Genomic DNA, 27,799 nt, shown 5'->3' on the forward strand with positions numbered 1-27,799 from the left:
GGCCAGACCATTGTTTGTTGGGGGCTGTCCTGTGGCTGATAATATGTTTCGTGGCATCTCTTGGCCAGATGCCAGGAGGCTCCCTCCACTTGTGACAATTGAAAGTGTCTCCAGATGTCACCAAATGCCCCCTTGGAGGGGCACAGTCACCCCAGTTGAGAAGTACTGATGCAGGGGCTCAGGATACTGCCCCTGGAGCCAGTCTGCCTGAGGTTGCACCCTGGTTCTGCCCCTTATATGCTGTGGGGCCTTGGACAAGTTAGTTACCTTTTTTGTGCCTCTGTTTCCTCACCTGTTTGTCTCGCAGTGTTATTGTGAGGGTTGCATGAGTTATTATCTGTAAGGCACTTAGAATGGTGCCTGGCAGGTAGTAAGTGTTATACAAGGGTTAGCTTATTGATCACCATTGCCATCATCACCACCATTGTCATTGTTCCATACCAGATACAAATGCAGGTGCTGGCAGCACAGAGGTGAATGGAGCTCAGACCCTGCCCTGAAGGCACGCTGCCCAGTGAAGGCAGCACTTCTGGGCTATATCCAGGGAAGCCACATGCAAGGACCCAGCCCAGCCCTGGGTGCAGGGCTGCAACCAGAGTCAGGGAGTTCCTGAAAGGCACTAGGGTTAGCCAGGCAGAGAAGGGAGAATGAGCATTCCAGGCAGAGGGAACGGCATGTGCAAAAGCAGGGTGGCCTGAGCTAGTGTGAATTCTTCCAGAGAACCACGGGCCATCCGGAAGCTTCCCGTAGACGTCCAGAAGCTTCCTGTAGCCTTCCGGGTTCTCAGAGCACTTTCAGGTACTCTTAAACCTGAGTTAGAGGCTGGGTTTTTAGGGCTCCTTCTAGACAGTCTGTCTCTAGGAACTGCACCTTTTAGTAATAGCTAACATTTATTATACACTATTTGTTGTACTAAATGCTTTACATACAGTATTTCTTTTTCGCTTTTTTTAAAAACTGAGATGTATTGACATATTAGTTTCAAGTATACAAAATGATGGTTCAATATTTGTATAGATTGTGAAATGATCAGCACCAAAAGTCTAGCTAATGTCCAACACCATACATAGAAAATTTCTTATTTGATGAAGCCTTTTAAGATCTACTCTCTTAGCATCTTTGAAATATACAATGCAGTATTATTAGCTGTAGTCACCATGATTACATCCTCACGACTTATTTATTCATTTTACAATTGGAAGTTTATATCTTTTGACCACCTTTGCCCATTTCAGTCACCTCCCCATCCCTTTTCCCCTGCAGCCAACAATCAGTTGTCTGTATCTATGAGCCTGGATTATTTTTTTTCAAATTCCACATGTAAGTGAGATCTTACAGTATTTGTCTTTCTCTGCCTGACTTTGAATTTCACTTAGCATAATGCCCTCAGGGTCCATCCGTATTGCTTCAAATGGCAAGGTTTCCTTCTTTTTTACTGTTGGATAATATTCCGCTGGGCATATAGACTGCATTTTCTTTATGCATTCATCCATTGATGGACACTTAGGTTGCTTCCGTGTCTTGGCTATGGTAAATGAGGCTGCAACAAACAGGGAGGTGCGTATATGTTTTCATTTCCTTCAGATAAATACCCAGAAGTGAATTTTCTGGGTCATACGGTAATTCTCTTTGTAATTTTTTGAGAAGCCTCCATACTGTTTTCCACAGTGGCTGCACCACTTTACATTCCCACCAGCACCGCACAGGGGTTTTTGCCACATCCTCGCCAACACTTGTTATTTCTTGTCTTTTCGATAACGGCCATACGGTATTTTATTTTAATCCGCAGCACAGTTCTCAAAGTAGATACTCATGTATCATGCCCATTTTAAAGATAAGTAAGTAGACTCAGAGAGGTGGTTTACCTCAGGTGAACTGGAGCCCTGAGTGACTGACTCTAGATCTTGCGTTTCCCCCTCGTCATCTCTTTTTTCCTCTGTCTCTTCCTTGTTCCTGTTCTGCGCTGCTTATTTGAGTTAATCATATGCCTGATTATGATGAATAATAACTGAAGTTCGTGACCCAAGGTCATAATCAACTTTGCAAGTCTCCTTGTTTCCTCCCTTCATTCCAAAGCCCACTCTGCAGCCCCCAATAATTACCACTCTAAAATAGGCTAACGCATGTCTTTTCAATCCACCTTCTACATGCTAATTTTAAGTATAAAGATATCCATAAATATAAATAATATTCCCTGTGTTTTAACTTTCAGTTAGTGAGCTTAGCTCATTTACTTTTTGTAATTTCTGTACTGTCAGGACTTATTTCTGCCATCTTAAATGGCATCTTCTTTCCTACCTTTGTATGGGTTGATTTTATTTTCCTGATATAAAACTCACACATTTTATAAAACCCATACTTATGTTGAATGATACAATTGCAAAAAGCCTGTAGTCATGTTGAATTTTTACTATCAATTTCTAAAGTTTATCAGTGTCCACGTCTTCCTTCCACCACATCTAAGGGTCGAGTACCTTAGTATATTTTCACCTGTCACTAGTTCCTCCCTATGAATTTGAAGTCCACATTGTCACGGGTATACTTGGTGCCTGTTTGTATATGTATGTGTGCAATCATTGCTTAGTTTGATAACAATTGACTTTTCTACACTATTATCCATCTTTACTTCTTAGAACTTCCTATTCTTTCCTGGATTTATTTATTTACTTGCTCATGAGGTCAGCTAAGAGAATCTTCATGTAGCAAACTTTCTGATGTTAGAATAGCTTTATTTCACACTCAAATTTAAATGAGAGTTTAGCAAGATATAAAATTCTAGATTAAAAATCTCTTAAATTTTAGTTCAGAAACACATCAAAAAATATTACTTTCATGTCATCTTGTATCTGTTGCTGCTGAAAGTTCTAGTTAAGGCTGATACCTGTTCACATGTAAGCAATGTTTTTGGTTTTCAGAAAACTTTTAGGGTGTTATCATCAAAATATATTTGAGTGGGATTTTTATTTTCTATTCTGTTTGGCATGTATGAGAACACCCTTGCCTCCCTGACCCTCGGGGAACCTCCTGACACCTCACTGTAGGCACTTGCCTTATCTGGGGTTGGGGGCACCAACCCTGTTATCTGGGGTTGGGGCACCCACCCCAGCCTGGGGTGGGATACACACAGCTACAGTCGCGGGGGCTGGCCTTCTCCCTGCAGCGGAACTCGCTGGCACTAGATGGCGCTGCTGCACCCCTCTCTTCTGGTTTGCAATAGGGAGTGGCTGTGGTGATGTGCAGGGACTGTGCGTGGTGAAAAACAGGCAGAGAGAAGCTGTCCTGAGCCGGGCATCTCTCTGTACTCGGACCCTCTCCCACTCCAGGCTGTGTTTCCTTTCCACACTGGGTCCCAACTTTTCCATCAGGTGCCTGAGTGGGTCCTCTGAACCGAGCAGTTTGGGAGCTCTTGTCTCCCTGTCTTCCCTCAGCTCCTTCCCACGCTGATTCCATCACTTCCTTTTGTCTCCTCTGCAGTCAGACTGGTTCTTCAGCGACAGCGAGGACAAGGGAGAGAGAGTGAGTGATGCAGAGGGGCGGTGGGGTGGGGTCAGGTTGGTGGTGGGCCCTCATCCCAGGTGGGTGGGGTGGGCAGGAAGTCTGAAGCAGGAGAAGGTTCCTGCCCTTAGGACATCCCAGTCTGTTGGAGGAAGCATAGGCCCTCTCCTCAGGAGCCTCCAGTCTGATGGGAGATACAGCCCTCACTTTCATGAACCCCAAGTCTGAGGGGGAGATGGAGGCCATGCCCTAAGGAGTCTGAGTCCAGTAGCAAAGACAGACCCTGCCCTCCAATCTTATGAGGAGGACAGAGGGCTTAGGAAGGTCCAGTCTAATGGCGGAGACACAGACCCTACCCTCAGTGGAGGGAGCAGTGAGGCCTTTAGGGTTCAGCCAAGGTGTGGGGAAGGCAGGGACATGTAGGACTGCCCTGGAGTCCCTGGCTGATGAGGGAACACTCCCTGAGCCGGTGAGCCCCAGTCTGATGGAGGAGACCTGCGCCCTGTCTTCAGGGTTTCCCGTTCCAAGGGGTTTGCAGTCACCCATCTGAGGCCGTGGGCCTGACCCTTCTCCTGTTTGCAGACTCCCGTGGATGACAAGGAGCCTCAGTCAGTGCCAAACATCGAGTACCTCCTGCCTAACATTGGCAGGACAGTGCCACCTGGAGAGCCAGGCTCAGGTGAGAGCACGGGCCCAGGAAGAGGTGAAGAGGCCATGGGATCTGCATTCCTGAGGGTCCCAGATGCCTGGCCAGGCGCCCAGCTGCCCTGCTCCTGCCCCACGGGGCCCCTCCCTGCCCCACCACTGGGCTGGGCTGTGGCGGGGGCTTCCGCCTCCTCGGCTGCCCTGGGTTGGGTAGGACCTTTGTTTTCACCGGTTTCTTTCCTGAGCTTTTTGTTTCTCGAGGGCTGTGTCCTGGGCACGTGCCTCTTTTTAATTTTTCTTCCTTTTCTCCTTGCACCCCTCCTCCCCTCTTCCCTCTTCTCCCTGTGCTCTCCCCCCATCCCCTGGATCCTGCTCTTCTCTTCTCCTCCCTTCCTTCCTCCAGCGGACCTGTTGGAGATTTAAAGGGTACAGTGTGGCATTGCGACCTCGGTCACTAACAGTGGCGGGTGATTATAAGAAGGCTGGGCAGGCATGGGGCAAGGGACAGGCAGAGCTGTCCAGGGCGGTGAGGACCTCTCCCCTACAGTCCAGCTCCCCACGCTTGTTAACAGCGTACCGGCCTCCCATCGGAAAGCCCCTTCTCAGGAGGAAGGAAGCACTTGTTAGAGCCAAGTCGGGTCCCCTTGCCAGGAAGCCTGGGCACCACATGGCTGCCCTCCACAGCCCCCCGGCCCCCCTACTCTATGGCTTTCTCTTTGTGCTGAGCTTGGCCACTTCTGATTATCTGGGTGGAGTAGGCTTGGCTGGTAGTGGGACCCAGCATCTCCAGACTTCAGTGATGCCATCCCAGAAGCCTCTCTGCATCTATAGCTCCTGCGTCGGCCGCCTCTGAAGGCTGGCTCTTCCTGCTCCCGAAATCAGAGCCCCTGGTCACTCAGCCCCTAGTCCTGCTCCCAGGGGTCTGGCTGTCATAGTAGAGGAGTCCAGGGACAAGAGGGTAGCCTTCTGGCTCTAGCCACTAACTTCCCACTCTGTGGGTGACCTCCCCCCTTGCGTCTCTGACAGAGGCATACCACAGCACCCCTAGTTGCAAGAGGCAGGCTGGGGAGGGGGCCAGAGGACGTGGGGGTGGGGATGGCCGAGAGGAGCCCCCCGTCTCTTCTAATCACCTGCTGCCACTCTCCTGCCCGTGTGTGTCGCTGTGTGGTCAGCCCATCTGCTCTCACTGTGTGCAGGGGAGGGCTGGGGAGGAGGCATCTAACTTGCTTGCTGGAGAGTGTGGATTAACCGCACCTGCCCCCCTTCAGACCCCCAGAGATCCTTGGGTGGGCCTGCTCCTTCCCCAGTCCTGGGGACAGCACTGCAAGACTTATTTCTGGGTCCTTCCCCACCCCAGTGTTAATAAGGGACTGGAACCCACATTCCTTCATAACTCTGATAGTAAACAGGGCCTTTGCCCCTGAGGACAGCCTGACCTCTGGTCTGGAGGTAGACGCTTTCCAGGCTGTAATCACCAGCCCTCCCTACCTCCTGCCCTGCCCATTTCCTGTCTGCCCTGTGCCCCATCATTCACATGGTCCCTCTGCCCTCTCATGTCCCTGAAGTCGGGGGTGAGGGTAGGTATAGAGCGCCCCTCTCTGTGCACTGTGTGGTCTCCATTTTTCCAGAGCATCTGTGATTTGCTGTGTATTGTGGTGGTTTCTGTGAACTGCATCTGATGTTTGGCGTTTTCTCTCTAGTGCTTCAGAGTAACAGGGACAGGAGGGGAGGGGAGAGGCCAAAGAAAAGTCCGCCTTGCCCTTAACCCTGGGCAAATGCAGGTCCAGGGGCCTGATGTCACTTCCTGCTTCAAAAGGAAGTGGTGATTGACATCCTTCTCCACTCCATCCTTATCCCCCAGGAAATGACATCAGAAGTCCACCGCGCTCCCAGGACCTGGGGAGAGCTCAGGGTTCTGAACTCCCTGGTTTCTGAAGCTGTTGAGGAGAGGGAATTGTGTTCACAAGAATCAGCCTTCTCTTGCCCAATCCAACTTTCATTTTTCCTTTGTTTCTTACCAACAGGTTCCACCACCTGTAGTTCAGCCAAGTCTAAGGTAAGTGCCACAGCAATTCTGAAAGTTATATCCCTGTACAAGCCAGCCCACTTGCTTTTTGGTCACAACAATTGGGAGAGTTGTGATTAGAATCTTGAAGAAGATTGCTAGTCACTGGGAAGGAAGGTGGGAAACACCTGAGTGTCCAGGGTAAGCTGAGTTCGCTCACCTTGGCAGTGCTTGGGGAGATAATTGATGAAGTAGAGGCTCTGGCTTGGGAGTTTGGTGGCCCGAGGCAGTGTTGCCTACTGGTTAGGAGCACAGACAGTTGTGGGCCCATGTCCTGGCTCCACCACTTGGTAGCTTTGGGACATTAGGCAAGTTGTTTAACTTCTTTAAGATCCTCAGCTTCCTCATACTATTTATGAGGATAATACCTACCCTCGTAAATGGGGTTAACAACAACTATGAGTGATATAATGATTGTTTTTAAGGTCTTTGCAGAGCCCAAAGCAAATGAAGGAAAATAATAAAGATAAGAACAGAAATCAATGACATTGAAAACAACGAAGCCTAAGCTGGTTCTCTGAACCAGGTCTCATAGGCAGCTAGTTGCCTGTTCCAGAGCCTGCCCAGTAGGGCAAGGATGCCTGCCCCAGATGAGCCCTGCTCAACTGTTAGGTTAGAGCTTGAAGGCCAGGGGTGTGTAAACAAATTTATTTTCTCACAGTTCTGGAGACTAGAAGTCCAAGATCAAGGTGTTAGCACGGTCAGTTTCTGGTGAGAACTGGCTCGTAGATGGCTGCTTTCTCACCATGTACTCATATGGCAAAGAGAAAGTGAACAGGTGTGCATGTGAGACGAAGAGCAAGCTCTCTGGTTTCTCTGCTTATAAGGGCACTAATGCAGCCATAAGGGCCCCACCCTCATGACCGCATATAAAATTACCTCCCCAATGCCCCAAGTACCATAACACTGGGGGCTTAGGGCTTCAACATATGAATTTGGGGGTGGGGAACAGTTCTGTCCATAGTAGTCGGTGAAATCAGCTAAATGTTGTCTGGTCAAACTGGGCTTATTTCTTTCTGGATCTCTAAGCACTGGCTGAGTCCCAGAAAAATCAGTGTGCCTGACACCAAGCACATTATGTTATCTAATCATTATATTCATTATATATCAACATATATTATATATTCATTATTTATAATAAATATTCATTAGTTCATTATATGTCTGATGAAAGCCCAGAAGGAAGGAAGGCTGCTCTAGTCTAGTGCAGAAGTCCACTGTAACCTCTCCATAGAGCCTCTGCTTACACACCTCTGGCGACAGGGAGCTCAGTCCATCACAAGACTTCTATGGCAGGGAGCAAATTAATTATAGTGACCTGAATTTAGTTCCTTGTCACCTCCACCCCTTGCTCATGCCAGACCCCTGGTTTCCTGTAGCCTCTTTTGGACTGACCCCTCAACCTATATGTGAACCTCCTGACCTCTGTATTCCCTAGAAGTGGCCGTTCTGACCTCATTGCTTCTGTAACTCGCCAGGATGAGAGTGTAATTTGATCAGATGAGCCCAGCGGTCTCTCACGTCTCCCAGAGAGCACAGGCCAGGAAGGAAGGCCAGGGAAGAGGCCCCCACGCGCCTCACACTGGTTGTAGCAGCGCTGCAGCTCACACAGCTTTAGGCGGTGCCTTCTAGAGTCACACAGTGTGGGCAGCCGCGGCCCAGGAGCCGCAGGCCTGTGAATCCTGAATCCCTGACAGACTCCGGTTTTCTCAGAGCTAACTGATATGAGAGAGGGCGGCAGTCATGGGAGGCAGCGCTGTGTCTCCGTCCCCTGCAGGCTGACCTCATTTTCTTACACTTTCCTTTGTGCTTTACGGCTACTACACTTATTTTTTTTTTAAAACAAATTGAACGTTTGTGGCAACACTATGTTGAGCAAGTCTGTTGACACCATTTTTCCAACAGTATTTGCTCACTTTGTGTCTCTGTTCACACTTGGATAATTCTTGTGCTGTTTCAAACTTTTTCATGGTAATTATATTCGTTATGGTGTTCTGTGATCAGTGATCTTTGATGTTACTTTTCCAAAAAGATTATGACTCCCTGAAGGCACAGGTATTGTTTAGTGTTTTTCAGCAATGAAGTATTTTTAAATTAAGCTACGTACACTTTTTTAGACATGGTGCTAGTGCACACTTAATAGACTGCTGTGTGAACATAACTTTCATATGCTTTGTGAAACCAAAAAATTCATGTGACTTGCTTTATTGAGGTATTTGCCTTATTGCTGCAGTCTGGAACTGAGTCTGCAGTATCTCTGAGGTGTGCCTGTTATACTGTGGCTGCAACAGAAGGTGGCCTGTGAGACGGGTGGCAGGGCAGGTCATTCATTCCAGCCCAGCAGGGGACCAGTCCCAGCATCTGCGTCTACTGAGCTTCCTACGTTCGTTCACCTATTTGTTTAATCACTTAACATTTCTCGAGTGCCTCTTATGTGACAGGCACTGTACTAGGAGTCATGGATGCAAACATGAGCCACGCGACCTTGCTCTCAAAGGACTCAGGGTTTGATACAGATGATGTGGAAACAAAGCTATTCTGATGTGAGAAAGAGCTGCTGTATGTGTATTTTCAAAGGTCTATGTAACAGGTAGAGAAGGGATTTCCCAGCTCAGCCAAAGGGAGAGCTGGGTGGGAGGCTGCTGTACAGAGGATGCTGTGTTTGCACTGCGCCTAGTAGGTGGACTTAAGAGTTCATCCCATAAATAGGGTGGGGAGCGGGGCACAACTAAGGGCTGCCAGTGTTAAAGTGCAAGACCTATCAAGGGAAGGGTCTGAACCGCCTGAGTGACGGCTGTGTTCAGTTGGGGTCAGGGCAGAGGGGCCTCAGGCAGGTTGTGAGGGCCCTGTGTCTGTGCTTTATCCTCATGGGGGTCTCGTCCTGCAGAGGCCGGAGGCAGTCAGATTCTTGCCTTGCCTTAGAAGGACTGACTGCTCTTGAGGAGGAGGGGCTAGGATGAGGCAAGGGTGGAGGCAGGGAATCCTCTTTGGAGAGGGCAGAAAGGTCTAGAAAAGGCAGAGTGAGGGTCTGAACACAGGATAATGGGATGAACCACTTTGGGAGTCATTTCTGGAGAATCTAGAGGGAGGAGGGGAGAGGGAGGAGTCAGAGTCACCTGAGGTAAGGACATGAATGTTGGCAGTCAAGGGCAGGGGTAGGGAATGTAATGTGGCTCCAGGTAGGTGAGTTTCAGGTGTTGGCAGACCCCTTGGTAGAGGCAGATTTGCAGTTAGAAGAGGAGTTCTGGATGGAGCTCGAGAAATAAAGAATTTGGTGTTGGAGAGGGAGACCTCGGGGGCAGGATATTCCCAGGGAGAGAGAAGAAAAAAGGGGCTGAGAACAGAGCCCTGAGAGCATGGCTTCTTAAGGGGTAGGAAGAGGAAAACGAGCCTCCCAGGAGACAGAGGAGAGGCCAGAAAGGCAGGATTAAAAACCAGGTGGAGGAGGCAGTGATGGGCAGCTTGGGCTCTGCTAGGGGATCATGGAAGGCCAGGACCAAAAACCACCCACAGGCTCAGCAGTGAGAACAGTGGCAGAAAGTTGCCCACGTTGCAGCTGTAAATCACAATTTGGAAGTGGCTTCAATCCAAACCATCAGGTTGTGCAGGATTCTTAAGCCACTTTTGGCAGCAGAACTGGTGGTTGGATTGATCTGGAGTTGGGGATTGTGGAGGTGGAGAGCTGGTGGGGAAAAAAAGTGAAAATGTTAGTCACTCAGTCCTTTCCGACTTTTTGTGACTCCATGGACTGTAGCCCTCTGTTTGTGGAATTCTCCAGGCAAGAATACTGGAGTGGGTGCCATTCCCTTTTCCAGGGGATCTTCCTGACCCAGGGATCCAACCTGGGTCTCCTGCATCGCAGGCAGATTCTTTACCATCTGAGCCACCAGCGGGGTGCTGGTGGGACCACAGAAATGCTTAGGGTGTGGTGGGAAGGGACATGAACTTGGGTGGGTTGCCACAGAGAGGCTGTTCCTACTGAGTAGGTGGAAAGGCAGGTTTCCTGGTGAGACTGAGTGGAGAGGAAGGGAAGGAAGAGTTATGGTCAGAGAAAGGTGCAGGCTCTGGTATCATAACCCAGGATAGTATACGTGAAATGGGTTCAAACTGTCAAGTGTCATTTTGCTGTTTAGAGTCTGTTATTAGTAGAGCTTGAGTTTAAAAGGATTTATGCCACACTGGATGTGGAGAATGGAATGAAAGTTGGGGCGAGGTGAGAAACCAGCCCCCAGCTCGCAGGAAAAAGCCGAGTCTGGATTAAGACCAGAGGAGGCGCCAAGGAGGCTTCAGAATTGAGGGGGCGGGGGTGGTAGGCTCTAGAGCGGATCTGGTTGGGACCTCCGTCCGGGGTTGGGGGCCGGGGCGGGGAACAGCAGACGGTGCGGGTGCTGGGCTGGGCTTGGCTTGGCCCTGTCAAGATTAGGTGCTGTGGTGTGGGGGGGATGTAGGGTCTGGAGCTTGGAGGCCGCCCCCGGCACATTGACCTGTCTCCCGCACAGGGCTCATGGGCCCCCAAGAAGGAGCCGTACACCCGGGAGATGCTGGCGATCTCCTTCATCTCGGCGGTCAACCGCAAGCGGAAGAAGCGGCGGGAGGCGCGGGGACTGGGCAGCAGCACAGACGACGACTCGGAGCAGGAAGCGCACAAGCCTGAGGCGGGGGCGCCGGCGCCGCGGGCCCAGGATCGGCCGGAGGGGCAGCGGCCGGGAGCCGCCGCCCCCGAGGCCCCCGGACGCCTCAGCCCCCCGGCGGCGCCGGAGGAGCGGCCGGCCGCGGACACGCGCTCGATCGTCTCGGGCTACTCCACCCTGTCTACCATGGACCGCAGCGTGTGCTCGGGCAACGGGGGCCGGCGGGCGGGCGCGGGGGACGAGGCGGACGACGAGCGCAGCGAGCTGAGCCACGTGGAGACGGACACGGAGGGCGGCGCGGGGTCCGGGGGGCGCCCGGCGCGCCGGCCCTCGTTCAGCTCGCACCACCTGATGCCCGGCGACACCCTGGCGCGGCGCCGCCTGGCCCGGAGCCGCGCGGACGGCGAGGGCGCGGGCGCGGCCGCCGGGCTGCCGGGCTCCGCCTCGTCTAGCAGCCAGGAGTCGCTGCGCCCCCCGGCGGCCGTGGCGGCGGCGGCGCTGGGCTCGCGGCCCTCGCGCCTCGAGGCGCTGCGGCTGCGCCTCCGCGGCACCGCCGACGACATGCTGGCCGTGCGGCTGCGGCGGCCGCTGTCCCCCGAGACGCGGCGGCGCCGGAGCAGCTGGCGCCGCCACACAGTGGTTGTGCAGAGCCCCCTGACCGACCTCAACTTCAACGAGTGGAAGGAGCTGGGAGGCGGGGGTCCTCCGGTGTCCGCGGGCCCGCGGGCGCACAGCGACAACAAGGACTCGGGCCTCAGCAGCCTGGAGTCCACCAAGGCGCGGGCCCCGTCGACCGCCGCCTCTCTGCCGCCCGCGCCCGGGGACCCGGGAGCCCCGCAGAGCCAGCCCCCGCGCCGCTCGGCCGCCTCCCGCCTCCATCAGTGTCTGTGACACCGCCCGCGCCCGTCACCCCCCTCCCCGCCCCGGTTTCCCAGGAGTCGTCTTTGCCTGCACCCCTTCTCTAGTCGCCCATGGGAGCATCCGGGTGCAAGTGGGGGGCGCTGAGGCCGTGTCTCTGGTTTGTGCGCTGGAATTGGTCGGGAGTGGCCAGAGGAGAAGCCGGGGCTGGACACGGAGTGTGAGTGGAAGGCAGGGGCTCCGAGGCTGAGGAGACCGAGAAGGGTTAGGCCACTGGGACTCCGTGCAGGGCTGTGAGGGTCTCTGTCCCCTGGATAAGTGTGCCCTTCTGGGCCCTTGTGTCTGCACTTAGGGACCCTTATCGGCCCATGGGGTGTGGATAGGGAGCCCCTAAGGCTCAGACTAAGGAGAAGACACTGGGTGATGCGGGCTCCTCACGCCTTTCCTCTGTCCTCCCCGCCCGCATTAGCTCCTAGCTGCCAGCTAAGGCGGGGTGCGTGTGTATGTATATTGGGGGAGATGAGGTGGGGCGATAGTGTCCGTGGGGGCGGGGTGGTGTGTGCGAGTGTGTGTTCTCATTGTCCAAGTGTTTCCAGTAGCAACTCCTGCCACTCCTGCCCCTTTCCTCCCCCGCCCCCATCAGGGCTCCCTGTCTTCCCTGCACACGGGATCCTGCTCCCCTGCTGCTTGTCAGAGCCAGAGAAGGCGGGTGGGGCCCTTCCACAGAGGCAGGACTGACACCAGGGTTACTCCCCACACCAACCTTTTCCCAATCTTTACATTACGACCGTGGGGAGCTGCCTGTGCCCCAGACCATGGGGAGGGTCCAGAGTCCCCCTGCTAGACCTCTTGCCGCTTTTTGTTCTTCCAGCTGTGCCTGCTCCTTCCACAGCTCAGGCACACGGGCCCCACCTTCTTCCCTTTAAGAGGGAGGGTAGAAAACATCCTTGGTGTCTGTCTGTCTCTCACACTCTCATTCACTCACTCACACACACACAGATAGATGGATGGGATCTGCGCTGGGCTGCTCCTTCAGGAAGGGCAGGACCCAGCGCTCTCTTCCCCCAACAGCTGTAAATAGATCTCAGATCACAGGCCTCTCCACCCACGTCCTCACTCATCCCAGGGAAGCCCAGGGGGTTGTGAACCCACTGCCACATCTATCGGTCCTCTTGTTTTATGCAAAGATTTGCTGTAAAGTAGATTTCTTGATCCTCCCTCCCTCATCCTTTATTGTAAATATTGTCTCTAAATGTGTAACATATTATAAAGAATTTATAAGGATTTTTAAAGATGTTTTGCTCATTTAAAAAAGTGTTGTAACAGTGTTGAATAAGCCTCCGCCCGACGTCCGCATGTCTCCTTTCACTGTGTCCTTGACACACCTCTCTAGGCAACAACTAAGATTTCCTGCTTCTGAAAAGTCCTGTCTGAACAGTATAGTCTATATCTTGGAAATAAATGGCCTTCCTTGAGGCACGAGTCAGCTGTCTCAGTTGTTTGGGAGGGAGGAGAGGGACAGAGTGGGGCTGGGAGGGGTTGAAAGTGAGGTACCTGGCCCACGGAGCGGGGGCAGTGGGGCCGGGCCAGGTGGTGACTTAGTGGAGACAAACCTCTGCTTCCTGGTAGCTTGGAGGTGTCCTGGAAGACTGGCTTGAGCAATGACTTGGGCACAGAAGATAAGACGGAAGGGTGCTGACCCTCATCACTGCAGAAGATTTTCACGCACCTGCTCTCTTTTCCTGCAGAAACCAGGAAGGGCACAGGCACCTTCCTTCTCAGGGCTGTCTGGACCTTCAGAATGGTCCACAGGTGCTGGCCAGCAGAGAGGAGGCTTTGGAAAAGCCCAGGGTCCTCCCTGCTGGCCAGCTGTCATCGCCCTTTGTCTTATTCACATATGTAAGCTTACAACCTGGGATGGGCTTTCTTCCATGTCATGTCTCTATAGTTGCTCCTGCCAGCTTCAGGCTGCCTCTGATGATGCTAGTAGCCATCTGTAGGAAAAACAGATGCCAGTCATCAAAGAGAACCTAGGGAGGAGCCTTGGAACTGGGAAGAGCTTAGTGGCTCACTGAAATCTGCTTCCTTCTTCCACCTCTGTCCCAGAGGTTGTTTTTGATTGGCACATGGGCTAAGAGCTAGTGTTATTGTGGGCCCACACCAGCCCCCAAGGGCTTTATATGTCCTTAGTTAATCCTCCAAAACTCTTTGGAGCTATGGTCACAACACTGTTGTCTCCATTTGTATATGTGAGGAAACTTTAGACACAGAGAGATGACATACTTGTCCAGGGTCACACAGCTAATAAGCGGTAAAGGCAGGATAAATCTAAGCCCAGAAAGCCATAAGGTCAGGGTTGCTGCCCACTGGGCTTCCTTCATGCTATAGTAGGCTTTGCAGGAGAATAGATCAAAAACCGGGTTTCTCTGGTGGCTCCGTGGTAAAGAATCCGCCTGCCAATGCAGGAGACAGCTTTGGTCGCTGGGCCAGAAGGATCCCCTGCAGAAGGAAATGGCAACCCACTCCAGCATTCTTGCCTGGAAAATCCCACGAGCAGAGGAGCCTGGCGGGCTATAGTCCATGGGGTCACAAAAGAGTCGGACACGACTTAGCAACTAAACAACGACAGATCAAAACCCTGTGCTTTCCTTCAAAACCAGAGAGAAATGAAGACATCTCCAGTAAAGAAAAGCAGGCAATTTCTCATTAGCAGGTCTGCCCTATGAGAAATAATGGAGTCCGGTGAGCTGAAATGAAATACACTAGATGGTAACTTGAATCTATATGAAAACATAAAGGACACCATTAAGGGGAACATGTAGGCATTATAAAAGGCAGTATAAATATTTTAATTAATTTATTTATTTTTTGGCCATGTCACATGGCTTGTGGAGTTTTAGTTCCCCAACTAGGGATCGAATTTATGCCCTGTACAATTTCCATTGGAGGACTCCGCAGGGAGTCCTAACCACTGGACTGCCAGGGAATTCCCATAAACATCTTTATTTGTAATTCTTCTATTGTTTGTCCTTAACTCTCTATTGTTTAAAGGTAGTTGCATAAGATGATAATTACAAAACTGTTTTGACAGGCTTATAATGTATAAAGATCAAATTTTTATGATAATAAGAACATAAAGGAGTCAGGAGGGAATGGAGTTATAATGAAGCAAAGCTTTTGCATGTTATGAAAATTAAGTTAGTATTAATCTAAACTGTTTTAACTTAAGATGCTAATTGTAACCCCCAGGGCAACCACTAAGAAAATAACTCTCTCAAAATATTATAAATGAAAAAACAGCGAATTAAAAAGGTACACTAGAAAATATGTTTCACACAAAAAAGAGAAGGAGTCAAGGACTGGAAAAACAACAAAAACATAAGACATGAAAAACAGTAAAATGGCATAAATCCTACCTTATCAGTAATTACATTGAACGTAAGTGGAGTAAACACCCTAATCAAAAGACAGAGATTGGCAGAATTGATTAAAAAACATACTCCAACTACATGCTGTTCACAAAACCACTACTTTAGATTCAAAGACACAAAATAGTTGAAAGTGAAAGAATGGAAAAAGATACGAAATGATGAAAAGAGTTATGAAGGAGAGCCAGAGTGGTTATACAGGTATGAGATAAAATAGGCTTTAAAGATAAAAAATCATTGCTAGAGACAAGAAGGATGTTTTATAAGAATAAAAGGGTCAGTCTACCAAGAAGATAAAATGATTATAAATATATATGCTTCAAAAAATGATCTTCAAAAAATGAAGATCATGGCATCTGGTCCCATCACTTCATGACAAATAGATATGATAACAATGGGAGCAGTGACAGACTTTATTTTCTTGGGTTCCCAAATCACTGCAGATGGCGACTGCAGCCATGAAATTATGAGATGCATACTACTTGGAAGAAAAGCTATGACATAGACAGCGTATTAAAAAGCAGAGACATTACTTTGCCAACAAAGGTCCGTATAGTCCATCTATGGTTTTTCCAGTAGCATGTATGGATGTGAGAGTTGGACTATGAAGAAAGCTGAACGCCGAAGAATCAATGTTTTTGAACTGTGGCATTGGAGAAGACTCTTGAGAGTCCCTTGGACTGCAAGGAGATGAAACCAGTCAGTCCTAAAGGAAATCAATCCTGAATATTCATTTGAAGGACTGACACTGAAGCTGAAGCTCCAGTACTTTGGCCACCTGAGGCAAAGAGTTGACTCATTAGAAAAGACCCTGATGCTGGAAAAGATTGAAGGTGGGAGGAGAAGGGGACAACAGAGGATGAGATGGTTGGATGGCATCACCGACTCAATGGACATAAGTTTGAGCAAGCTCTGGGAGATGGTGAAGGACAGGGAAGCCTGGGATGCTGCAGTCCATGGGGTCGCAAAGACTGGGACATGACTGAGTGACTGAACAACAACAATATATGCTTCTAACAACAGGACCTGAAGCAGAAACTAACAGAATTGAAAGGAAAGTAGACAATTCGAAGCAATAGTTGGAGAAAATTCCAGTGGTTAGAGCTCCATGCTTTCACTGCCAAGGGCACAGGTTCAGTCCTTGGCCCCTCAAGTTGTGTGGCGTGACCAACAAGCAAACAAAAATCAAAACAATAGTTGGACATTGTCGCTTTCAATAATGACTAGAACAACTGGACAGAAGATCAATAAGGAAGTAGAAAATGTGAACAATACTATGAACCAACTAGATCTAACAATCTCCAAAGAAGCTTCCACCCAACAACAACAGAATATACATTTTCCTCAAGTGTGCATGGAACATTCTTCAGGATAGACCAAAAGCTAGGCCATAAAACATGCCCAGAACATTTAAATTACAATTTAAATTTTAATGAATTTAAAAGGATTGAAATCACACACAGTTTGTTCTCCAAACACAAGGGAATTAAGTTAGAAGTTAGCAACAGAAGGTTTGGGGAAGTTCACAAACGTGGCAATATAAAAGCACACTCTTAAATATCTAATGAGTCAAACAAGAAATCACAGGGAAAATTAGAAATACTTTAAGATAAATGAAAGCAAAAGCACAGCATGTCAAAGCTTATGGGATGCAGCTAAATTAGCTCTGTAAGGGAACTTTATAGCTGTAAATGTCATACTGGCAAAGAGAGATTTCAAATCAACACCGTAACCTTGCATCTTAAGAAACTAGAAAAAGAAAAGCAAACTAAACCCAAAACAAGCCAAAGGGTGGAAATAATAAAGAATGGAAATAAATGAAGCAGAAAATATTAAAAAAAAAAGAGAAAACCAATAAAACTAAAAGCTGGTTCTTGGAGTGAAAGTGAAAGTGAAGTCGCTCAGTCGTGTCCGACTCTCCTCGACCCCATGGACTGCAGCCTACCAGGCTCCTCCGTCCATGGGATTTTCCAGGCAAGAGTACTGGAGTGGGGTGCCACTGCCTTCTCCTGGTCACTGTTAGAGGGATCTGCACCCCCCTTTCTCTTTAGGTTCCAAGATTCTCAAGAACTGTAGGGCCCATGCTTTTCTCCACCACGCAGACTCCCCCCGACCCCGGGGCCCAGAAGAGCGGCCTCTGCAGGATGGCCTCTTGATAAAACACAGGCCGCTCAGCCTTTCTCCCCCAAACCTCAGAATTCACCGCCCACTGGCCCACCAGGAACAAAACTGACAAATATTTAGTTTTTTTTCTTGGTCAGTCTAACTAGGTATTTATCAGTTTTGTCAATCTTTTCCAATAACTAACTTCTAGTTTTATAATTTTTAATTTTCTCTTTTTTTCTATTTTGTCATTTAAAAAATGCAAATCACAACCACAATGAGATACCATTTCACACTCACCAGGAAGATTAAATCAAGAAAATAGAAAATAACAAGTGTTGCTGAAGATATGGAGAAATCGGAACCCTGGAACATTGCTGGAGGCAGTGCAAAACATACAGCTACTATGAAAACTAGTTTGGTGGTTCCTCAAAAAATTAAACATAAAATTACCATATGATCCAGCAATTCCACATCCAGCTTTATACTCAATAGGAATGAAAACATATGTCCCAACAGAAACTTGTGCCTGAATGTTTATAGCAGTATTGTTCATCATAACCAAAAGGTGGAAATAGCCCAAATACCATAAATAGATAAATCATTGTATATACATAAAATGAAATATTATTCAGCCATAGAAAGAAAGAAATCTTGCCATTTACGACAACATGGATAGATCTTGAGGACATTGTGCTACATGAGACAAGTCAGATAGAAACGACAAATACCATATGCACTCTTTACATGTGGAATAAAAAAAAATCTCAGAGAACAAATGGTGGTTGACAGAAGCGGGGGTTGGAATGGGGTGAGATGGGAGAAGGGAGTCGAAAGGTACGAGCTTTCAGTTATATTTTAAGTCAGTCCCGGGGATGTAATGTACAGTGTGGCAACTATAGTTAATTATACTGTTGTACTGCATAGTTGAAAGCAAAAGAGTAAATCTTTACTAAGAGAGAAAATCTTAAGAATTCTCATCACAAGAATAAAATTTTCTCTAACTATGGATGGTGAGAGATGTTAACTAGACTTACTGTGGGGATCGTTTTACAGTATACACAAATATTGCATCATTACGTTGTATGCCTGAAACTGACACAACGTTGTATGTCAATTGTACCTCAATAAAGAAGTCTTTATCACTCACCCCACTTTATAAGTGATGAACCATCTAAAAATGAAATTAAGGAAACAATTCTATTTATAATAGCATCAAAAATAATAAAATACGTAGGAATAGATTTAATAAAAGTGCAAAACTTATACCAAGGAAATGAAAATATTGTTGAAAGAAATTTTAAAAGATCTTAATAAATGGATATTCCATGTTTTAGATCTTATGTTGTTAAGTTGGCAGATTTAACACACTGCCTATTAAAATCCCCATTTTTTTGGTCTTTTTGGGCAGAAATTGACAAACTGATCCTAAAATTCCTATGGAAATGAGAGGGACGTAGAACTATCAAAACAATCTTGAAAAAGAAAGTTCCCAACTTCAAAACTTACCACCAGTCAAGACACTGTGCTACTGGCATGAGGCTAGGCATATACTTCATAGGAAAACTCCAAATCTGTTTGGGTTGAATTAAAGGAATAAGGATTTTTCTCTGACATGGGCAGGTGGAAGGACTACAGTGGTGGGTCTGAGCTGAAGCAGAGAGTCTGTGGACTTGAGTGAAATTCCTGGCACGTGGCCAGGGATATGGGGTGGAGCTTCTTGCCAGATGCCGTTAAGAGTGCTGTCAACCAGTCGGCATTAGAGAATATTGAGGGAGCCTATGTCAGCTAATGGGTACAGTGGCCTTGGGCCCAAGGCCCTGGCACAGTAAAGGATGCTTTGCTGCCCTGTGAGTTTAGGGTCACTTAAGCCACTCAGGGGCTTCCCTGGTGGCTCAGAGGTTAAAGCGTCTGCCTGCAATGCAGGAGACCTGGGTTCGATCCCTGGGTCAGGAAGATCCCCTGGAGAAGGAAATTGCAACCCACTCCAGTATTCTTGCCTGGAGAATCCCACGGACGGAGGAGCCTGGTGGGCTACAGTCCACGGGGTCGCAAAGAGTCGGATATGACTGAGTGACTTAACAACTAAGCCACTCAGAGATCAAAGAGGAAGAACATTCCCAGGGGACTCAGAGATGTGCAGATGCTGAGGGAGAAAATATGTGGACTTCCCAGGTTCCTATTGGTAAAGAAGCCCCCTTTCTACTATCAATTAGAATCTGGCTCTGAGACCAACCTGAGGTCAGTCAAATCCTTTGCTCAGTCACTCTCCCCATCAGTAGACAGGAGGTAATGACACCGATAGCCCATATGGTAAGGACTAAATGAACACTTAATCCGTGTGTTTGTGTGCTCAGCTTCTTTAATCGTGTCCAACTCTTTGCAACCACGGACTGTGGCCAGCCAGGCTCCTCTGCCCATAGGATTCTCCAGGCATATATACTAGACAGGGTTGCCATGTCTGTCTCCAGGGGATCTTCCCGACCCAGGGATTGAACCTGCGTCTCCTGCATTGCCTCCATTGCAGATGGATTCTTTACCCACTGAGCCACCTGGGAAGTCCGTAATATGTGTAATGATGAGTACTCAAAGCACCAAGAAAGCATGGCTAACAGGAGAGATGGGTCATGGGTTTGAGTCTTAGCTCCATCACTCTATAGCTACAAAGTCTCTAAGACTCAGTTCCCCTCCCTCAGCCATCAGATTGTTCACTGTGAATGAGTTCGGGTAGCCGTCATCTGCACCCCGCCCTCACCCTACCTCATCACACCACAGCCATAGGTAAACTCTGAAAAACAGTGTCAGATCATGTCACCTTCTGACTTGACCCTCCTATTGGTTCAATGGCCTGAGAAGAAATTCACCTTCTTTGCTACATTTGTCCAAGACCAAGACCTCCTGTGACGCTGTGCCCCCTTGCCAATTCTCAATCTACTTGGGTTTCATTCATTTTCTAGAACCCACAGATGACTTCCTACCTCAGGGTCTTCTGTGGGGGACACCCAGCCACCAGCTCCCAGACAATCCCCTTGTCGATTCTGAAGACCTGCCCTCAGTGTGACCTCAGGGCCTCTGGTCACACTCTCAGAGGTGGTCTTCATTACTCAGCCACCGCCTTTGCAGGCCTGCTTGCCTTCCTGGGGCACGGCTCACTGTCTGTCATGATTTTGCTCAGAAACCTCTGTTTTGGCTGGGTCTCCTCCTAGGTGCTGAGTCATAGGCCCAGTGAATCAGTAAGCAGTGCCCAGCCAGGAGTAGACAGCTGGGAGGTATTTGAAGGACGAATGAAATGCCTGGCCTAACTCCTGCTATGCACTGATGGTCCCATTTATGACTTGATCTTGAACTGTTGGTGAATGGGGGTGATTCTGGAAGATGAAGGGATTTTGGCTACTTGCCCAGCTTGCTGGAAATAGGATGGGAGAGAGAAGGCAAGATCTGCTGCCTTTTAAAAAGGACAAAAGGGGTGGGGTCTGACTTTCAGTCAGACCTCAAGGGCTACATGGCAGGTGGGTGACCCAGGGAGGGGGCATTCCCTGAAGACAGCAAGCACATCCTCAACCTAAGTGTGACTGGGTTCCAGCGAGGCCTGGAAAAGGGTGGTTCTTAGGCCATTGTAATTATCTCATGGGATGGAAGGGATGGTTTTACGGTACAGGTGACCCAATAATACCCCAGGTCTTGGCCACGCTGGAGAATTCCTAGAAGTGTAACCTCAAGGATGATTAGAACACACTGGGACAGTGGCACAGCCTTCAGAATTCCAGGGAAACCTGAAAAACCAAAGCAGGTCAGCTGGCTGGCCCACTTGATGGCAGGGCAGGCTAGACTCTGATGTGGTAGCCTGGAAGGGTTCAGGCAGCTTGCTGGCTATAGGGTCAGGGTCCAGGACCCCAGCCAACCAGCATCTAGGGTAAATCTCCTGTCAGGGGTCTTCCAATTTCAGAGGCAACCATGGTGTAAGAGGAACCAGTGGCCTTTGAGGAGGACAAAGCAGAAATGCAATGTGACTGAGACTAAATCTTCAGACTAGTATTTTGCAAACTGTGGGTTTTGACCCTTTCAAGGGTCATGAAATCCAGAGTGGGCTGTGACCAAATGTTTACGATTTTCCAGGCAATAGTACTGGAGTGGATTTCCATTTCCTTCTCCAAGGGATCTTCCCAACCCAGGGATCGAACCTGGGTCTCCCGCATCGTAGACAGACGCTTTACCGTCTGAGCCACCAGGGAGGTCAGCAGAGTATACAGCGGGTGCTATTTCACTAAATATGTGGATGTTTGTGTACGTGTGGACATGTCTAAATCACTGAGATGTAAAATGGATTTCCTACTGAGATACAGCTGAAGAAAACAGTTTGAAAGCTGATGTTCTTGACAGGATGGATGGAGACCATTAAAGGGTCAGCTCACCCAAAGGGCAGGAGGCTGAGGCCCGATCCAGGGAACAGCTGGAGGTAAGCAGACTGGACTCGGTTCTGGGGGGAAGGCATTGGTTTTGGAGTCAGGCAGAGCTGGACTCCAACGCTGCCTGTGCTGCATGATGGTCGGGAAGACGCCTAACACGCCTGGCTTTGTCGCCTGCCGGTGCCAGTGATGCCATAGCATCCTCGCTGATGGTGGAGGGCTGGCACCCCAGGAGTTAGCGGTGTTCCTCTCCAGCGTCCAGATGTTGGCTCTCAAGGGCTCTTGCGGGCAGCAACAGCCCCCCAACCCGGGCCCTGATTCCACCTCTCCCACTTTGCGCTCTGCCTGCTAAGCCTTCTGCCCGCTAAGTCGTAAGGCAGTTGGCTGCCAAGAATTCCCCCTCCCCTCGCCCGCCCCAGCATCTTCCAGGGTGAAGATGAGAAATAATGAGACAGCAGCCTCTAGGAAGGAGATCCAGGAGAGGAAAAAGAAACAAGTTTTATTTAAGCCCCAAACACTCAGCTAGAAAAACCAAAAAGGAAAGAGAGCAGGAAAATGGGGGAAGAAAAGGGACATTAAAAAAGAGACAGAGAAAACACAGCAACCCTTTCCCATTTAGAAATTGTCAAGTTACACTGACAGAGGTCACAGAATACCCACAGAAGCCATCACTGCTACACCAACATGGGCCCTACGGGGGACAGGGTGGGGTGTGAGCCGGGCTCGCCCTGGGGGGGTCCCACCTGGGACCCCTCGCAGAGCCTCAGGCCTGAGGCTCCTGGGGAAACAGCATATTGTGGAAGGGGTGGGAGAGAAACCCCCCATGCGAGTAACACAGCACAGTGGGCAGGGGCTGGGGGGACCAGGTACAGGGGTCCCCCCAGACGTCTTGGTTTTTCTTGGTCAAGCACACACTGATGGACAGAGCAGTGAGGCGCATGCAGCTGGGGGGGCTTTGACGTGCTGGGGACTTTGAGAGGGCCCAGGGGCTGGGGGCTTGTGAGGGGAGCCAGAACCAGTGGTGCAGGGATGAGGGAACACACACTCAGGCGCTTCTACACTTGGGGTCTACACACACATGCACGCACGCACCTCCATGTGCACATACAGGTCTCACAGCTGCCACGTCTGCACACACATACTACACACGTTCTTACACACCAGGCTTCTCCATGCCAAGGTGCACGTGCGCATGTGCCAATGCCCAGGCTGGTTACACGCACCACTGTGGGCATGCCTCCCTGCACACACATGCGGGAGGTCATGTCTGTGCGTGTTCATGCTTCCTTTCCTCTGCACACCGATAAATGGACTAGTGCCAGTGGATACACACACACACACACACACACACACACACAAGTTGCGCACAACTCCTCCTATAAATGTGCTGGCACCAAAGTAAAAGGTACGAATTCCACTGGGCTCCGCATTAGCAGCGGGTGGGGTGGGGCACACGACTCCTTCCATTTGCCCCCTCATGGATGGACACGCCCCCTTCCCCTCCCCCACAAAGGGACATTCAACTCAGGACAATGACGGTGGGGCAAACATTCAGGGCACAGGGCTGAGGGTGGAGGCGGGGCAAGGGAAAAGTAGCAAGCAAAGGGCAATGGAGTGGAGGGAGGAGGGGGCACCACTCCCCCTCTCCTCCTAAGTCAGGGGGTCTCTGTACAGCCGAATCAAACCAAACCATTTCACTGGACCACAGAAACCAGGCCGATGCGCCCACCCTCCAGCCCCCTCCCCCGCCAAAAGAGCGGCCAGGGAGAGTGCTGTGGTTTTCTTTTTTTTTTTTCTTTTTTAAATATTTATATATATTTATATTACGTATATTATATATATATATAATATGTAAATATATTTTTAAAACAATATAAAATGTTAAGACACTTCACTTAAATGTAAAGAGTTGCCTGCAATTAAAAGTAATTGCATCATTTATGAGGTCCTTTTTTTTTTTTCTATTTTCCAGGGTTATTATTTTGGGGGGAGGGATTTTTTTTTTCCTCTTCTTTTGTTATTTTTCAAAAAGGCTTGCTTGCCTTTGTACAAAAATGATCCAAAGCTAGAAAACAAGGATGAACCAACAAAAACAACAACAAAAAAAGAAAATGAAGTAACACAACCCAGTGTCCCCTCCCTCCCCAACCCTCAACAGCTCCCCCTGGCTCTCCTCAGGCGCCAGGCCCCAGAAGGTTCTGCTCCTTCAATGGCTCCCCTCTCTGTGCTTTCTGCGGGGGGGTGACTAATTCCAACCCCCTCCTCCCCTGTGCTTACTCCACTTTGTGCTCCAAACAGGAATCCTGCTCCCTGGGGACCTCTCTCCATCCTCCTCCTCCCCCACCCACAGAATCTCCCTGCTGGCCCCTCACTGTGCCCTGCGGGTGGCGGGGTTTGCTGAAAGCCAAAACTGATTTCTCCCTCCCCTTCTCAGGACCCCAACCAAAAGCCTCACTGCCCACAGCCTCTGCAAGGCAGGGGCCCATGGGCCGGAGGTTGGGGGCACTGGCTGGCTGGTCAGGCCTCGAGGACCCTTGAGAATCTCACCAGGGTCACTAGCTCCCCATTTTAAACCCTCTAACGCCTTCCCTGAAAACCCTCAAATCTCAGAGAGGATGGTTAAAGGTCAAGTCAGCCCACCTGTGGGGTCAGAGCTGTCCTCGCTGCCCCCCACCAACCCCTTCTCTATTGCCCCCACTTCCCTTACAACCAGACCCTTCCCACCCTCTAGGCCTCTAAGTCTAATTTGCTAGGCCCTTCATTCTTGTCCATCCCACCCCATTAAATAAGTTAATGTCATTTAAAGTGCTAAATTAGGAAACTAAAAGTACCAGATTTACCCCTCCTCGGGGCTGCCCTCTCCCAAGGCAGTGTCCCCAGCATCAGGCTGTCTGCTCAACCCACCGTCCACAGCCAGCAGTCCAAAGGTGCCCCGTTCCTCCCACTGGCATGGGCCAGGCAGCTCCTCACCGCAGGGAGGTGGTTCCGGGAAGCCAGCTCCTCTCCAGGGACACACAGATTCAGTGGCATCACACCACCCTGAGGCCCCTCTGACTCTGGCCTCCCCCTCCAGCCCACCTGTCTTGACTCCAGGCCCACCCGGGCATGAGTGGATGGGAGCAGAGAAGCAGCAGAATTCAGTCATGTCCCGAGGGTGGGCAGGTGGGGCGCCTCCAGGGCCAAAGTCTCCTTACGTCCAATTTTCTAGCCTGATTTTGGGGTTGATCCAATGTCCAGGTTTTCCTCCAGGAAGGTTTCTGAGAAAGGGGAAAAGGGGGTGTCTTGCTGCTCCAAGTCTCCATGGCTCAGAGTTTGTTTGGAGTGCTCTTGGGAAGTGTGGGGGGAGAGTGAGAAGGGAGGGCAAGGGTGCAGGAACTTCAGGATGAACCTGGGAGGGAGTGTGGGGAGAGACAGGGGAAGGACGATGACAGGAAGTGCGCCATTTTGGAATAGGAAATCAAGGGAAGGTGGTGTGTTTTGGTCTTTAGTTTTACTGGTTTGCTTTTTTTTCTTTCCTTAAAAAAAAAAAGACAAAAGTGAATCATTCAAAAAACCAAAAACACCAACAGGGGATGGTCAGAGAGAGCTGAGAGGGCCGCATCCATGGCAAACCCTTCAGAGATTCTGGACAATGAGGTGGAAACGAAGGGAAGCAGAGGAGAGAGAGATATGGCAGGGAAGGGGGAGGGCAGGCTGGGCTGGGGTTATAAGGAAGCTTCTAGAAGGAGATGGAAGAATTCCTCGCTCCAAAGGAAGTCAATACGGGGATGGAGGTTCTGGAAGCCGAAGGCTTTTCTGAGACTGGGCTTGAGGTCTCATTCGAACCACTCATCTCTTTAGATGGTTTAGTGGCCTAGAACAAAAGCAGAGGTTGGGGTCAGAGAGAAGAAGGGGAGCCTTTGTGCTGGCCCCCAGTTAGTTGTTTTAGGTTCTCAGTTATCTGTTTTATACATAGAAAGTGAGAGAAAGTGAAGTCTCTCAGTCGTATCCAACTCTTTGCGACCCCATGGACTGTAGGCCACCAGGCTCCTCTATCCATGGAATTTTCTAGGCAAGAGTACTGGAGTGGGTTGCCATTTCCTTCTCCAGGGTTTCTTCCCGACTCAGGGATTGAACCCGGGTCTCCCGCATTGCAGGCAGACGCTTTACCATCTGATCCACCAGGGAATCTCAATCTTTAATACATAGTAGTGTTTATATGTCAATCTCAATCTCCCAATTTATCCTACCCTACAGTTTTAAAAAATGAAAAATTTCCACAAATCCAAGAGAAAATTAACTGCAAAAACCAGAAACCAGAGGAACATCTGGAGAGAGTGGTCCTCTGAGACAGGGGAGGAAGGGGCCAGAGCAGGGGTAGAAAGGGGAACACGGGGTTGGAACAAAGGGCCTGGGGTGGGTGGTTAAGTCCACAGTTACTGACAGGAAAGACAGAAGGCAGAAGAGAGACCAGAGAAGCACAAGGAAGGCCAGCCCAGGACCAGAATGGGGAGCAGGACAGGGAGCAGAACCAGACCAGGTGGGGACAGGGGGAGGGCAAGGAAGGGAAGGAAGAAATGAAACATTAGCTGCCAAAGGGGAGGCAGGAGGGGAGAAGCAGCCCAACCAGGGCCCCTTCCAACTTCGGCAGGAGGTCTTCTGGTGGAAGCTGAAGAGTGAACTTGTCCTCCTGGAACCCTCAGGACCCCCACGCCCACCCCCACCTCCTGCCCCACAAGTGTTCCTCCGACTTTGAGCTGTGCCTTGTGGGTAATGGGGAGCCACCCCCTCATGACGTGTCTGGCACTCACAGGTCACCTCTGATAGTTAGAAACAGCTGTGCCCCCTCCCCACCTCCAGCAGACCCCTGGCACCTACATTGGTCCTGGAGATGTGAGAGGGTTCTAGACCCATCTGCATCTCCTAGAGGGGATGAATTACAAATTCAGATTCCTGGACCCTGCCCCAGGATCCATCTGTCCTGTGAGCTCAGGCATCTGCATTTTAGGCCAGTGCCACAAGTGATCCTGCCGCACAGTTAACTCTGAGATCACTGGGTTAGGGTAACACAGACTAGGTTTTCTCCCTGTGGTTGTATCCACTGTCCCTCCCAGCCTTCCTTAGCTACTACTGGGCTGCCGTCTATGGGGTTTCACAGAGTCGGACACGACTAAAGTGACTTAGCAGCAGCAGCAGTGTGATAACCAAAGTGCCCTGATTAAAGAAAAGAGGGACGAGGACTCGAAGCAGAGAGCTGTGGCACACTGCCAGAGACGTCCTGCAGGTCCCGCCTGGGCATGGCCACGCCACTGCTCCTCGACCTACATAATTATCCGGCTGCTTGGCAGCCTCTATCAGATGCCTTGTCGGGGGGTGGGGATGGAAAGCAAGGTGCCCCCTGCCACCGGGAAGGGAAGTGACCACAGGCATCTGACTGGCTGACAGTGAACCTACCCTTGAGGTTGCTGATCACATTTCTTCCCACATGTGCACAGCGAACTATCTCTGGATTTTGCTCACCACACTGTGGTCTGCGGTCTACATTTTCCCCTTTATGAAAATCCAGGCATGAGTTCACTGTTTGGGTCTTCTATCTCCTTTTATCCTGACTGTGGCTGCTCACTCCTTTCTCAGAAGGGTTCCAGGCCCACAGCCCCCACATCCTTCAAATCATCCAGCCCTTTGTGGAACCCATGTGCCTGGCATGGCCTGTGTTGGAGGGGTCCCGGTACCCCGGCCTGGAGATGGACTCATTTAAAGACAACCACAGGAAGAGGAAGGGTGTGGGGTTCAACCTTTTGGGTGGATCTATTACTCCCTTGTCACTTACTGTAGGCTCCAGTCTCGCCCCTCCTCTCCCACCATTTACCATTTAGAGTTTTTTCTCCCTAACCCAGGTGGGCAAGGGGGCAGGTCCCCTTCCTCCTGAGTCTCTTCACATCCCCCTGCGTCCCAAGTCAGCTGTTGGTTCCCTCCTGACTGTCCTCTTTGATCTCAGCTTGCCTCTCTAGTTACGAGCTTTCCCCATTCCTTCCCTTTAGCATTTGTCAAGAGCTTCACTCTGTCCCAAACTTTGGTCTCTCGAACACCTCCCTCCCAGCTTGTGCTGCCCCCTGACTCCTGCGTTCACTCAGGTGAAGTGTCCTCATTGGGAAGATGTCCCCTCCCTGTTCTCCCATAGCTGGTGCA

At 49.9% G+C, this 27,799-nt stretch overlaps 2 protein-coding genes and 1 non-coding gene across 12 annotated transcripts in view; 1 reads left to right on the top strand and 2 right to left on the bottom strand.

Moving 5' to 3' along the window:
• ARHGAP23 (Rho GTPase activating protein 23) overlaps positions 1–13,169 on the top strand; it is an 81,406-nt gene extending 68,237 nt beyond the window's left edge. For all 8 annotated transcript variants that reach the window (XM_070773357.1, XM_070773356.1, XM_070773361.1 and 5 more), the window contains 4 exons: positions 3,475–3,516; positions 4,078–4,174; positions 6,165–6,196; positions 10,705–13,169. In XM_070773357.1, the coding sequence (XP_070629458.1) occupies positions 3,475–3,516; positions 4,078–4,174; positions 6,165–6,196; positions 10,705–11,727 (1,194 nt within the window). In that variant the 3' untranslated portion in view covers positions 11,728–13,169. The remainder of the gene's footprint in view (positions 1–3,474; positions 3,517–4,077; positions 4,175–6,164; positions 6,197–10,704) is intronic.
• An 8,216-nt stretch (positions 13,170–21,385) lies between these two features.
• TRNAR-ACG (transfer RNA arginine (anticodon ACG)) lies at positions 21,386–21,457 on the bottom strand. The gene has a single exon. It is a non-coding gene; the product is annotated as a tRNA-Arg (tRNA).
• A 647-nt stretch (positions 21,458–22,104) lies between these two features.
• SRCIN1 (SRC kinase signaling inhibitor 1) overlaps positions 22,105–27,799 on the bottom strand; it is a 70,905-nt gene continuing 65,210 nt past the window's right edge. For all 3 annotated transcript variants that reach the window (XM_070773370.1, XM_070773369.1, XM_070773371.1), the window contains one exon: positions 22,105–25,484. In XM_070773370.1, the coding sequence (XP_070629471.1) occupies positions 25,350–25,484 (135 nt within the window). In that variant the 3' untranslated portion in view covers positions 22,105–25,349. The remainder of the gene's footprint in view (positions 25,485–27,799) is intronic.

This window comes from Bos indicus, chromosome 19, assembly GCF_029378745.1.
Source record: "Bos indicus isolate NIAB-ARS_2022 breed Sahiwal x Tharparkar chromosome 19, NIAB-ARS_B.indTharparkar_mat_pri_1.0, whole genome shotgun sequence".
NCBI lineage: Eukaryota > Metazoa > Chordata > Mammalia > Artiodactyla > Bovidae > Bos > Bos indicus.